The 11,503-nt window shown below is 41.4% G+C and overlaps 1 protein-coding gene across 7 annotated transcripts in view; it reads left to right on the forward strand.

The window, feature by feature from the left end:
• Positions 1–11,062, forward strand: part of gatad2b (GATA zinc finger domain containing 2B) — a 45,737-nt gene extending 34,675 nt beyond the window's left edge. For 6 of the 7 annotated variants that reach the window (XM_034601166.1, XM_034601170.1, XM_034601172.1 and 3 more), the window contains 7 exons: positions 749–877; positions 2,444–2,614; positions 4,128–4,491; positions 6,764–6,966; positions 7,692–7,823; positions 7,950–8,157; positions 9,230–11,062. In XM_034601166.1, coding sequence (XP_034457057.1) covers positions 749–877; positions 2,444–2,614; positions 4,128–4,491; positions 6,764–6,966; positions 7,692–7,823; positions 7,950–8,157; positions 9,230–9,366 — 1,344 coding nt within the window. In that variant the 3' untranslated portion in view covers positions 9,367–11,062. The remainder of the gene's footprint in view (positions 1–748; positions 878–2,443; positions 2,615–4,127; positions 4,492–6,763; positions 6,967–7,691; positions 7,824–7,949; positions 8,158–9,229) is intronic. The other variant, XM_034601169.1, reaches the window with a different exon arrangement.
• The last annotated feature ends 441 nt before the right edge of the window (positions 11,063–11,503 follow it).

An 11,503-nucleotide genomic window follows, 5' to 3' on the forward strand; every position in this document is an offset into this window, starting at 1 on the left:
GTTCTCAGGTTGTCCTGAGTTTGCCTTTCACATATGAAGAACGCAGTCCGTGTCAGATACGTTCATAACACACACGAAAACGTCCCACAGAGTGGAGGGGTGACTATGGGTTTAATCTGGGTAGACTATGCAGGAGGCAGGACATGATGTATTAATTCTGCTGTCATCACCCGCTTTAGTCTACAGCACATCAAAACTGGTGTCAGCCCTTATCACCAAAAGCTCTCGAATCTCATCTTTCCAAGTTAACATCTTCATCATCCTCTATGTGCATGGCACCTCTTTTTCGTCTCGAGATATTTGTATTCTTTCATTTGTTTATTTTTTAGTTTAGCATCCATCAAGTGTCTGAAGTGTAATCCACATGCCCAGTGTTAGTGTTCATTTTGCGGACATTTTCCTGACATTCTCCTAGGGGGCTGGTAGGAATAGTTGCAGAAAATGTCAAGAGCAACTGACTCAGACATTTGTGTTTATACAAGAAAATGTCCGAAGTTCAGTGTATGTCTGAATGCAGCTGGTGTGATCGTTATTAAATATAAATGATAATAAATTACTCACTAGCAAGTAAAATAATTGTTCTGATTGTTTCAGACTGGCTGTTATTGTGATCAAATTGTAAATGTCTTCTACAATATGATCTGAAAAATACTATGGAATTTAAAGTAAAACCTCTTGTAACACAACCACTCATGTTAGTGTCTCAGAAGTCTGTTTTATTGCACTGTTAATGTTGTGATGTTGGCAGGTCCCGGTGGTCCAGAACGCTGCGTCCTCTGTTCAGCCTCCTGCCATCCACAGCTCTCCTGGCATGGGGAAGCTGCCCATGAGGCCGGGCCTGCACAACCCTGAGCCCCAGAACCTCCGTACTGCACAGGTCTGTGTGTGTTCATATTCATACATTTTTTGTGATGACTATCTTCTTCAAAGATGGTAAAGTATAAGGAGTAAACTGGATATCAATGTGACAATGACACAGAACAGAAATACAGAGCTCTTGAGTAGAATAATGTGTATATTGTTATGTGTAGTCACCTAACAATTTGCTGTTTTGGATTTATATTGTATGATCAGACTTTGTCTTTAAGTAGAGCTCCATTACTTTTTATTTTAAAGGGACTGAAATCAGCATTTCTGGGACTGTGCTGGTCGAGCCCGGACCACTCTTAAAAACAAAAATGGCCTCTGGTGGGTCCCCTCATTGAATTGAAATTTGGTTTTACATCAATGAAGGATTTCTGAAACATGGTTATAGAAGATGACTTTCTTTGTCAGTCTCTTGAGTATTTAATTTGTATTTGACTGAGTTTTGGTCCTGACTTTTTGTAACAACCCTGGCATTCCATTTGGACGAACAGAAAATGAATGATTTCTTTTTAGGATTATTTGGGGGAGAGACAGATGTGCTCTGTGGCATCAAGGTAAAATCAGGTGTAGACTAACATTAGACCTGGGTTAGTTGAGGGAATAAGTGGTTGGTAGAAGGTCCTGCTCTGATTGTTCGACTGTCTCCTGATGGGGGCTTTTGTTCATAATGACGTAGCTGAGCTCCTCCATTACATGTTGAGATGGTATTAAATATGCAGCACATCTCTATCTTGCGTGGTTGGTCTCATCAGCTTGTTTTGTAGCATTGATGATGTTTGGCTGGTTTGTAGCCATCAAGCAGCTGCTGCCCTCTGCTGGCTCCACTGTGTATCATGTCTCTCTAAACAATAATCAGTGGGTTTGTCTACATTTCCAATATTTTTGATCACCTGGTTTTTATTACTGATGGTAGACTAAAATATTTCAATCATCTATTAGTGTAACACATTACAAACTCACATTAGAGCCTCGTTCAGTGCAGGATTTACAATGTGTTAGTTTAAACTTGGTGACTCTGATAAACTGGACCTTGAATGTACTCTACTGAGGTACATTGAAACTGAAGTGCTGGACCTCCATATGTCATCAATTGGATATTGTGGATTCTGCTAATCACAAGTTCTTATGAATGTGTCAACTCTGTTCTACTCAAAGTAATAGCTGTTGATGTTAGTCAGCTGTTGATGTTAGTCACAATAACTATCATATAGTAACAAATCAACAGATTGGGGATCTGCGTTTTAAGAACCAAATAACCCAAATGAGAATTAACAGGATCTTGTTAGCCTGATAACATTAAATCTGTGTGTGAAGAACAGAGCCTAGGTCTTTTGTAGAAAGAAAAAATGGTAATGATTAATCACTCCTTTGTTATTGATGGACTGCAAAAACAATCTGTTGCTGATGATGGACACCAGCTTGGAAAGAGGGGATTAACATAGAACCCCCCAGAGTCAGGAAAGATGCATCTTGTGCACACAATAAAAAAACCTGTCATCAACAAATTCACATTAAATCTGAATGAAATAACATGCAAAGCACTGCTGCATGATGACAGATTTGTTCCTTTCTGTAGGGTCATACTGTCATCAGGTCAGCAGCCAATGCCAACCTGCCACCAATGCTAATGTCCCAGCGAGTGATAGCCCCCAACCCGTCCCAACTGCAAGGCCAGAGGATCCCCTCCAAGCCTGGGATGTCACGTTCCATCTCTGGCAGCATGGCCAATGCTGTCAGCTACCAGCAGGTATGGATTCAAACCAAGTCAGGCTCACTGCCCTGCATTGCACTTACTAATGTCACACACTGTAATGTACTACTGCAGAACAGGGCATGGTTTTCAATGTTATGAGCATTTCTTCATGATTTTCCCTCAAACCTCTGCCCTCTCAAACAGCTGCTCATACAGGTTTTCTCTGTCCCTGCGCTAAACCGTTTGTCTGCACTCAAATACTGAGCTGCACAAATCCTGAGCTTCAGCTAGACTCCTTTGAGTGTTACAATCCCAGGGCTGATGTTGACCTGAATGTGAAATATATAAATTGTGTTCTCAAAAGACCCTGCTCTCAAATATAGATAGGAAGAAAATCAATAGATTAGTGGTGAGTATTGTGGTTTTGATTTGAAGTAACACAATTCAGAAACAGTTAGAGAGCAGTACATTCAGGCCCACAGCAGCCATGCTGAATTAGGTATCCGAGTGTCCACAGTACAGATGAAACACGGTTTTGCAGTGTAGTGTGGTAAGATTCCAGACAGTTTGTTATACTGATAAAATCTTTAATTACCGTGGTGATTTGGTTCATACTTTCCAGCATCAACCAAAGTTATCAAGTCTTCAAGACAAAGGCACAGAAAGCAACATGAATTTGTCATGTGTTGCCGAAAGAACAGCAAGCAGTGTCAGAGCTACAGATTTATTTCAGTTGTCAGAGGTGTGCTTTAGAGGGGCGGGTGCACTGGGGAGGGGAACAGCAGGAGAGCGGCTACTGCGCTGACCATAGCTAGCAACTGTTAGCATCCACTGTCACCAAATTGCTTGCATTTAACATATGCTGATATTTTGTCCCGATGACTGCACTTAACGTAACAAGTTGTCGACCTGTCTCTCCTCTGCTCCCTGTGTGTCTACGTTACACACAACTACACACAGAACAGAGATAAACTTGACTTAGATTGACTACAAACTGCTCTCACACTGAGCTGAAATGAAATGAGTGAAACAGACATGTTTTTTCTTTGGTTTCTTACTAGACGAGAAAACACTGATGTTTTAACCAGTTTATTTCCTCCTGCTGTTGGAGTTTCCAGTGTGACTGTGACATAACTATTTGTATTTGTCTGGGGTTGAATCAATGTACTCTAGCCTTGAGTAAGTTAGTCTACTTAGCTGTCAGGGGGAACTGAACGTTGGAAAAAACTGCTACTTAATTTGCCGTCTTCAGCATTATAAAGATATTCTGGAATATTTAGGAAGCTAAAGCCTTCCTTCTACTATGTTAATGTTGCACATTTTATTTGGTGTCATGTGGTGCTTTGTTATTTGTATTTGTTATGAAACACTGGAGACACATGTGGAGACACATTCTAATGTCAGATGTGAACTGAAGTACTCTGGTCTTTTGAAATTGTAATGACATTTTTCTGACTTTGTTAAACTGTGTGGCAGCTTGTGATAACATTCAAAACTTAGAAATCTGACTTTAAATAATGATATGATGACGGCTTTGCTGAACACTGCAGAATGTGTGTCCCTTCAGGCAAGCCAGCAAGTGGCAGCTTCTCAGCGCTCAGGCTCCAGTGCCATGTACATGAACCTGGCCCACATGCAAGCAGCAGCAGCGGCCGGCGGGGTGGCGGGTGGCCTGGGCGGAGCTTCGGCTGTTAGCCCATCAACCATGTCCGGTTCAGCCAGCGGAGGGGTGAGCTCCATGGCCGACCAGGCCAGCAGCCAGGCAGCAGCCAAACTGGCCCTCAGGAAGCAGCTGGAGAAAACCCTGTTGGAGATCCCACCACCCAAACCCCCTGCCCCGCTTCTCCACTTCCTACCCTCTGCCGCCAACAGCGAGTTCATCTACATGGTGGGCCTGGAGGAGGTGGTGCAGAGTGTGCTTGACAGTCAGGGTGAGCAGCTGACACTCAGAAGCATAACATAAACTGTGAGGTCATACAGTAGATTGACTACTTGACAAGAACCTTTTTGTTTTATCTTACATTTCTTCACAGGGTTAGTTTGTACGAACATGACATGTCATATTCAGAAAACCCTTCTAAACTCAGAGAAGTGTGTAAATGACCTGAGTAAACATGATTAAAGTCACCTGTGCATACTTGTGCGAACATGCACCAGGATAGCAAATTAGCATGATTAACGCCCCAATAATTCCATATAAAGCTATTATGTCTTATATGGTATTATTGAGGTCAGAAGTGTTTATTCATGAAAATGACATATGAGGAAAAGAAGAACCCTCCAAGTTTAGAGATCCAGACAGAAAAGTATGTCATTTAAGTTTCAGCATCAGCAGTGCAATTAAGAGACTGATAAAGCAGTGCAGTCACCTGTGGGTTGGACTGTCACTGACATAAAGAAAGAGTTTAAAAACATTGCTGTAAATATAACATTATAGGATTCACATTATGCTAAAATAATTTGACATGCCTTCTCTGGCATGTAGAGTAGCCACTCGCTGAGTCAAGGCACATCCACCTGATGTTCACAACAACTGTGTGTTCTACCATGGCACAAGTGCACATGACATATGAGTAGGTTATGGACATCACAGATCTTTTCTTTGTTTTGAATCACTAGGGTGAGTACACTGAAAAGACAAGTGCAAAAGACAGAATCACCAGATCAGACAGTCTCAGTCGCTCACCAGAGACACTAAAGCTTGTTAACTAGCAAATTGAGAACGGACAATTTAATTTGATAAGTCACAGTTCTGAGACACTTTTTAATATTGCAGGACTCCATCAGGCAAACTACTACCGGGCTCCCTTCAGTGAGTGTATCCTTAAAATGTCCAAAATTATTTGTTCTTTTGAAAAAAACATTTGCGAAAGACACAGCACTAGTATGAGCGCTCCTGTCTTGTCTGGACGTTGACTAGCGGGGTCATGAGCCAGGAAATTAAAGCATGAACTCAATCACCTGCAGAAAATTGGGAATTTTTGGTCAATGATCTGAAGGGCAGAGGATGTCGCACCATGTTAAACCCTATGAGACAAATTGTTATTTGTGAATATGGGCTATACAAATATAATTCGATTGATAATTGATTGAAATCTTCTGGCCATCGTCTCTGCGTCACTGCGACGGCCACAGACATGTTACTTTTTTTTTGCAGACATTTCTATTTATTGATCACTATAGGGACATGAAGAGGATTTCAACAATTAAGATAAAAAGTGCTTCAGAACTATCTTACCAACCCTTCAACAAATCTTTTCTTATCAATGGTTTCCAAATTTTTCTAAATATGAAACTAAAACTACTAAGAATACTAAGATTACTGAAGATTTTTCGTTAATTTGTACAAATCAGTCTTGCTGCTGTTTCCAAAAGTAAAGAGTGTTTCTGAAAAAGAATCAGCTGTAGTAGGTTTGGTGGTGTTTGAGGTCTTAACCTTCTATTCAAGGGTAAATGTCAGACCCTTACCTTTCATAGTTTGGTAGAAGAAAGGAAGAAAATGTGCCTGTCATTGTTGGAAAACACTGTTGTGAAAAAGTGACCCCTGTACGCTTACATCGTACAACATATGACCTGCGGGTATAGTCCGGAGACTTAAACCGCAGTTTGCCTTTTACACATGCCCGACACAGCGGTAGGTTCTCTGCACAGACATGTTCAGAACAGCCACAAATCCTCCACATTATTCAGGCGAGTGGTGGTGCAGAATGGAGCAGACAGAGGCAGGAGTTGACATATTAATTCCGCAGCAGAGATCACGTGATTTTCTTGACAACACACAAACACCGTTGTTGGCTCTTATCACCAGTGTGTCTCTGGACATTTTCGTCTGTGTCTTCTTTGTGTGTGTCACCGCCTTTTCACTGGGAAATATTTGATTTCTTTTTGTATATATTTTTTTTGTATTTTTCGCGTGTTAGAAGCATCATCAATCCCCCCCACTCACTCGTGAGGGATCTCCTTCTGTGTTCTCACGTCACATTATACTGACTTTCTGTGGACTTTATACTAAGGGGCCAGGCGGAGAAGGTCCGCAGATAATCCAGACCCTCTCTCTCTTTTGCATTCACACATGCTACTCCTTTGGAGAAAATATGGAGGATATGCAGAGTTCATTGCATGTCTGAAAGCAGCTCCTGTGTGTGGGGCTTCACATTGTCACTGTGGCTGTAAGCACTTCTGATGGCTGAATCTTCTCTGTAGGTAAACTCAGAGGGACACTGGCCCGCATGGAGCCCTTCTTCTGTGCTCAGTGCAGAACTGACTTCACCCCTCACTGGAAGCAAGAGAAGAGTGGGCGAATCCTCTGTGAGCAGTGCATGACGTCCAATCAGAAGAAAGCTCTGAAGGCGGAGCACACCAACAGGCTGAAGAACGCGTTCGTGAAGGCCCTGCAGCAGGAGCAGGTCAGCACCACTGTGCCTCTCCATCACGCCGGCCGTATTCTCTTTCTCATATTATACCACATTATATTGAAGACATTATCATTTTACTAGCCAGCCCTACAGTCAAGTCTCAATCTGAGTTTTATTATAAACCGCACATGAGTGCCTTTGAGGATACAGTGCATTCAGAAAATATTATGCGATATGTATTAACAATTAATTCTGAAATAACAAATGTATTCAGAGCACAGACCACTGTGATGTGTGTAAACAGTTCTCTTGGACTCTCTCTTTTGGACACTTGTTTTTTGTCCTGACATGCAGTGTGACTTATGGGACTTTATATACACAGATGTGTGTTTCTCTAAACAATATCCAATAAATTTTGTTTGCCAGAGGTAGTGCACTCTATAAACAAGTTGTAGACAAATCTCCACATGCTATGAGAAAGATTTCATGGTTTGATTTTCTTCAATACATTTCTAGAATGTTTTTTTCCAGGCACAGTTTTCACTGTCACTGTGGGTTATTGAGTGTAGATTGAAAAAAATGGCTGTTTTGGCCATTTAAACAAAATCTGCAATGTACTGTGCGACAAGTGAAAAAGGTGAAGGCATTTCCAAGCCACAGTAAGTTGCTTTCAAAACACAAATGGCCACAGAGAATAGATGAATTAATGCATATCATGAATGTAATGATCCATTTGAAAGTCCTAAGTGTGTTTGTGCGCGTGTGTGTGTACGCAGGAGATTGAACAGAGGCTGCAACAGCAGGCAGCCCTCTCTCCCAGCTCAGTTCCTACAGGCCCCAACGCCTCTAAGACTGACACCATGATCCGACATCATGCCCTTCGCCAGGTACACATGTTTCCTGCCCAAGTATGTTTTTTAACTGAATCCAAAAAATCTCTCTCTTGCATGATAATGAACTGAGTAATATGCCACTGTAATGTAATTGTGTAATTAGTGCTGGTAAAGTTTATGGCATGGCTGTACTTCCCTCAGGCTCCCCAGCCTCAGGCCTCAATGCAGAGAGGTCTGTCCAACTCGGCGCGAGGTGTTCTATCAAACTTCGCTCAGGCCTCCCAGCTGTCAGTGGCCAGCAGCCTCATGGGAATGACTAGTGCCAAGCACTGTGGAAGCGGTGGAAGCAGCAGCAGTAGCAGCAATAGACTGCAGCATGACAGCCGTCGCCAGATCTACAACATCCCAGGTATCTACTGTACACATTTATCTAATGCTCACCAAGGATGTCCCAGTCAAGAGTTGTTGTCCTGATCCTGATCAATCTTCTAATCTCAAAAACTAATATTCATTACAATATGAAGTGAAACCTGTTAAGTCAGGACCTTTAGGGTTTGGTTTTATAAAAATAAAACACCTACACATTGGTTTATGACCTACAGAACTAATGATGTTTACATGCACATGTGTTTAGTGTTAAATGTTATCATGCTAACACAATAAACTGAAATGGTGAACAATATGCCTGCACATCATCAGCATGTGTCAATATCAGCTGATGGTTTACACTCAGGAATACTAAGATATGCTAAGATAAGACACTCAGGTGAACCTATTTTCACATAGACTGATAACATATACAGCAGAATGCTCCATATGGAATGAAAAATATATTTTGCTAGCATATAAATTATAATTTGGACATGAATTATATGGAAGCAAAACAGACATTTTCTATAATCAAAAAATGCATTTGCATGTTAACCATTATCCATATTACTTTTCAATAATAAACAATAGAAAAGACAGTTTTACTCATGTGCACTCACACAAACCCTGGTTGTGTGTGCTGTCAGACAGCTACACACAACCTCACATAGTCTTTCTCCCTCTTACACTCCCCCCTCTGTACGCACTCAACTTTGCCTGCACAAACCTTGACACAGCATTACAATTTGAGCCACCGAATCAACCAATGTAAGAAGCTAAATTCTGATTGCCTGTTTGATGTCTAATTATATTGCTAGAACTTTTATCAACATCATGAGGATATTAAAATTGTACAATATAATAGAAAACAAACATTACAGGGAATATTGGAGAAGCATACATAAGGAAAATATTTAGTAATGAACATAACATAAGAAAAAAAATCATCTGGCAATGTATTCCATAAGAGTCATAAATATCTGGAGTTCAATATAAAACCAATTTTATAGAAAATGTGGGTGGATGGAAATAAAACCCTTACCACTAAAGCTGAAGTAAGCAGTTGATAGTCGTCACAGCTGTCTCTTAATATGTGTGTCATCTCCCCACAGGGTTAAATATTGCCTATCTGAACCCAGCGGCAGTTGGAGCGCATAAGAGCTCCAGCTTAGCAGACCGGCAGAGAGAGTACCTGTTGGACATGATCCCACCTCGATCCATATCGCAGTCCATCACCGGACAGAAATGAGCCCAGACCAGCCCTCCTGCCCCTCTGATGTCACACCCATCCTGCCCCTCTACCCCCATACTGAAGCACTCCCAGATCAACCAACATCCCCCAACCCCACCGCATGCAGTGCCTGTCCGTGTGCCTACCTTAAACCAACCCATGAAAACCCACCAAGTCGGACAAAGACACTAAACTGTCAGTGCATCTCCAATGTTCTTATGATAGTAAAAATCTTCTTCGTCAGCGTTGTTTAACAATTATAATTCCCATTATTATCGCTGTTGGTAGCACTATTATTATTATTATTATTATACCTGCAACTACCGTTTTTGCTTCAGTTACTATTACTCATTATGCTTTTTTCTTTCCAAGTGTTTGGTCCATTTTTTGTTTCTCTGCTGTCTCTTCTTCACTTTGGGGAGTGACGGTGAACCATTGTAGGGTCGCTTTAGGCCACAGTCACTTAGGATTTCTTTTCTCCTTTTAATTATAATGCTTAGATGTGACTATTGCTAGTAACAGAAGATCAACAGGGTGCATTCTGGTTGCTATGCAACATAAAGTTTAACAACTTAAGCTCGCTAAGTTGAAAATACTGATAGGAACAAAAACAGACAAAATTAAGTTAGTGACTGCTCTTGAAAGGGCCTGTTCTAGAAATGAAAAATGTGAGGGGGGCTGAAAAGTCAAATCAGAGCATCTACACTTGTATCATCACGTTAAAAGGGTCTGATTCAAAGGTTGTCACACAGTTCAAGTCCAACCTGGCGTTCAGGGCAGCATCAGAGGTGCACATATGTACAAAAGAGAATCTTATGTGAAAAGCATTTGGAGAAGATTTTCCTTTGGTATTCGGCTCCCACATTCCTCATCAAGAGATCTTCATCTGTTTCTTCACTTCAGATGTCAGCTTCTTGTTACAAATTTGAACAGTTACCAGATGGATGTAACCAGGATTTCCTGCAGTTGTATTTATCAGGACTGCCAGACACCATCAGCGGACCAGCAGTCCATATAGACTCTAATGAGGAGGGAGCTGACAGGGGACGGGAGGATGTTGTCTACAAGTTAAGCCAATATTCACTTCACAGGGGGCAATGGTCTGTCAGAGAGGAGCAAGTTGACTGTCCCTCCTGGTTCCATCCCATCTCACTACCTCCCACTGACCTCTACCATGCCCCCCTCACAACCATTGTTCATCCTGTGCACAGACTGAAGCTTTTGTACCCAGCAACTCCTCTTTGCATCACATGTTCTTTGAGAAAGTGAAACAAACTCAAATCTGAAGGTGGAATTACAATTTGTGTGTCCAATCCTCAGATTCTATACCTAGAAACCTACAATCTGGGTTCCTTTGCTTCTTCTATTTGGGTTTTTAGATTTTCTGATTGTTGCCCCCCACCCCCAAACTTTCTGTGCTTTATTTTGATTAGTTTATCTGGATTTTTGTTTGTTTCTTTTTTTTCGGCGTCTCTTAATGAATTGGTGGCGAACCTGAGAGGTATTAGCCCCTGGAGACGATAATAATCAACATAGCTAAAAACAGAAACTATTGAAATATCTGTATGGATTATGTATAGATACCTAGCTTCAGATTAAAAAAAAAAAAAGGTTGAGGATTATATCTTTTATGGGAGAGACATGGATCAATCATTGTGTGCATGCTCTGCACACAAGTTCCCTCACTCCAGAGGAGCACTTTGCTTATTTCCAATTGGAAAAACTTTTTTTAAAGAAAAAAGGAACAGAATGTCACAGTTGAGAGTGGCTAAATTCTGGAAGCTGGCTGATGGCCGACCAGAGTAAGGGGGCATGTCACCAAGTAGCGTTTTAATGGCTGATGAAAAGTTCAATTCTAATTTACAATGCTAAATGTTTCAGTTTCCACTTTCACGGTGTGCTCGGTTAGAGCCAGACTGTGTACGCTGTACATATAAGCTGCTGCTGGCTGGAGTACACCAGAGTACATGAGTACCTGAGTACATATACCAGCATCAGTCCCACTGACTCACTGTCTGATAAACCCAGCAGTAACTGAAACTTTAAAGCAATCCCACCTCTTAATTCTTCAGTTTGAACTACATGACTTTGGACCAAATCCTCAACTGATGGGGGATCTGCTTCGATCCAGTTTGATATTGCAACACTGACTCAC

Source organism: Hippoglossus hippoglossus, chromosome 11 (assembly GCF_009819705.1).
Source record: "Hippoglossus hippoglossus isolate fHipHip1 chromosome 11, fHipHip1.pri, whole genome shotgun sequence".
Taxonomy (NCBI): Eukaryota; Metazoa; Chordata; class Actinopteri; order Pleuronectiformes; family Pleuronectidae; genus Hippoglossus; species Hippoglossus hippoglossus.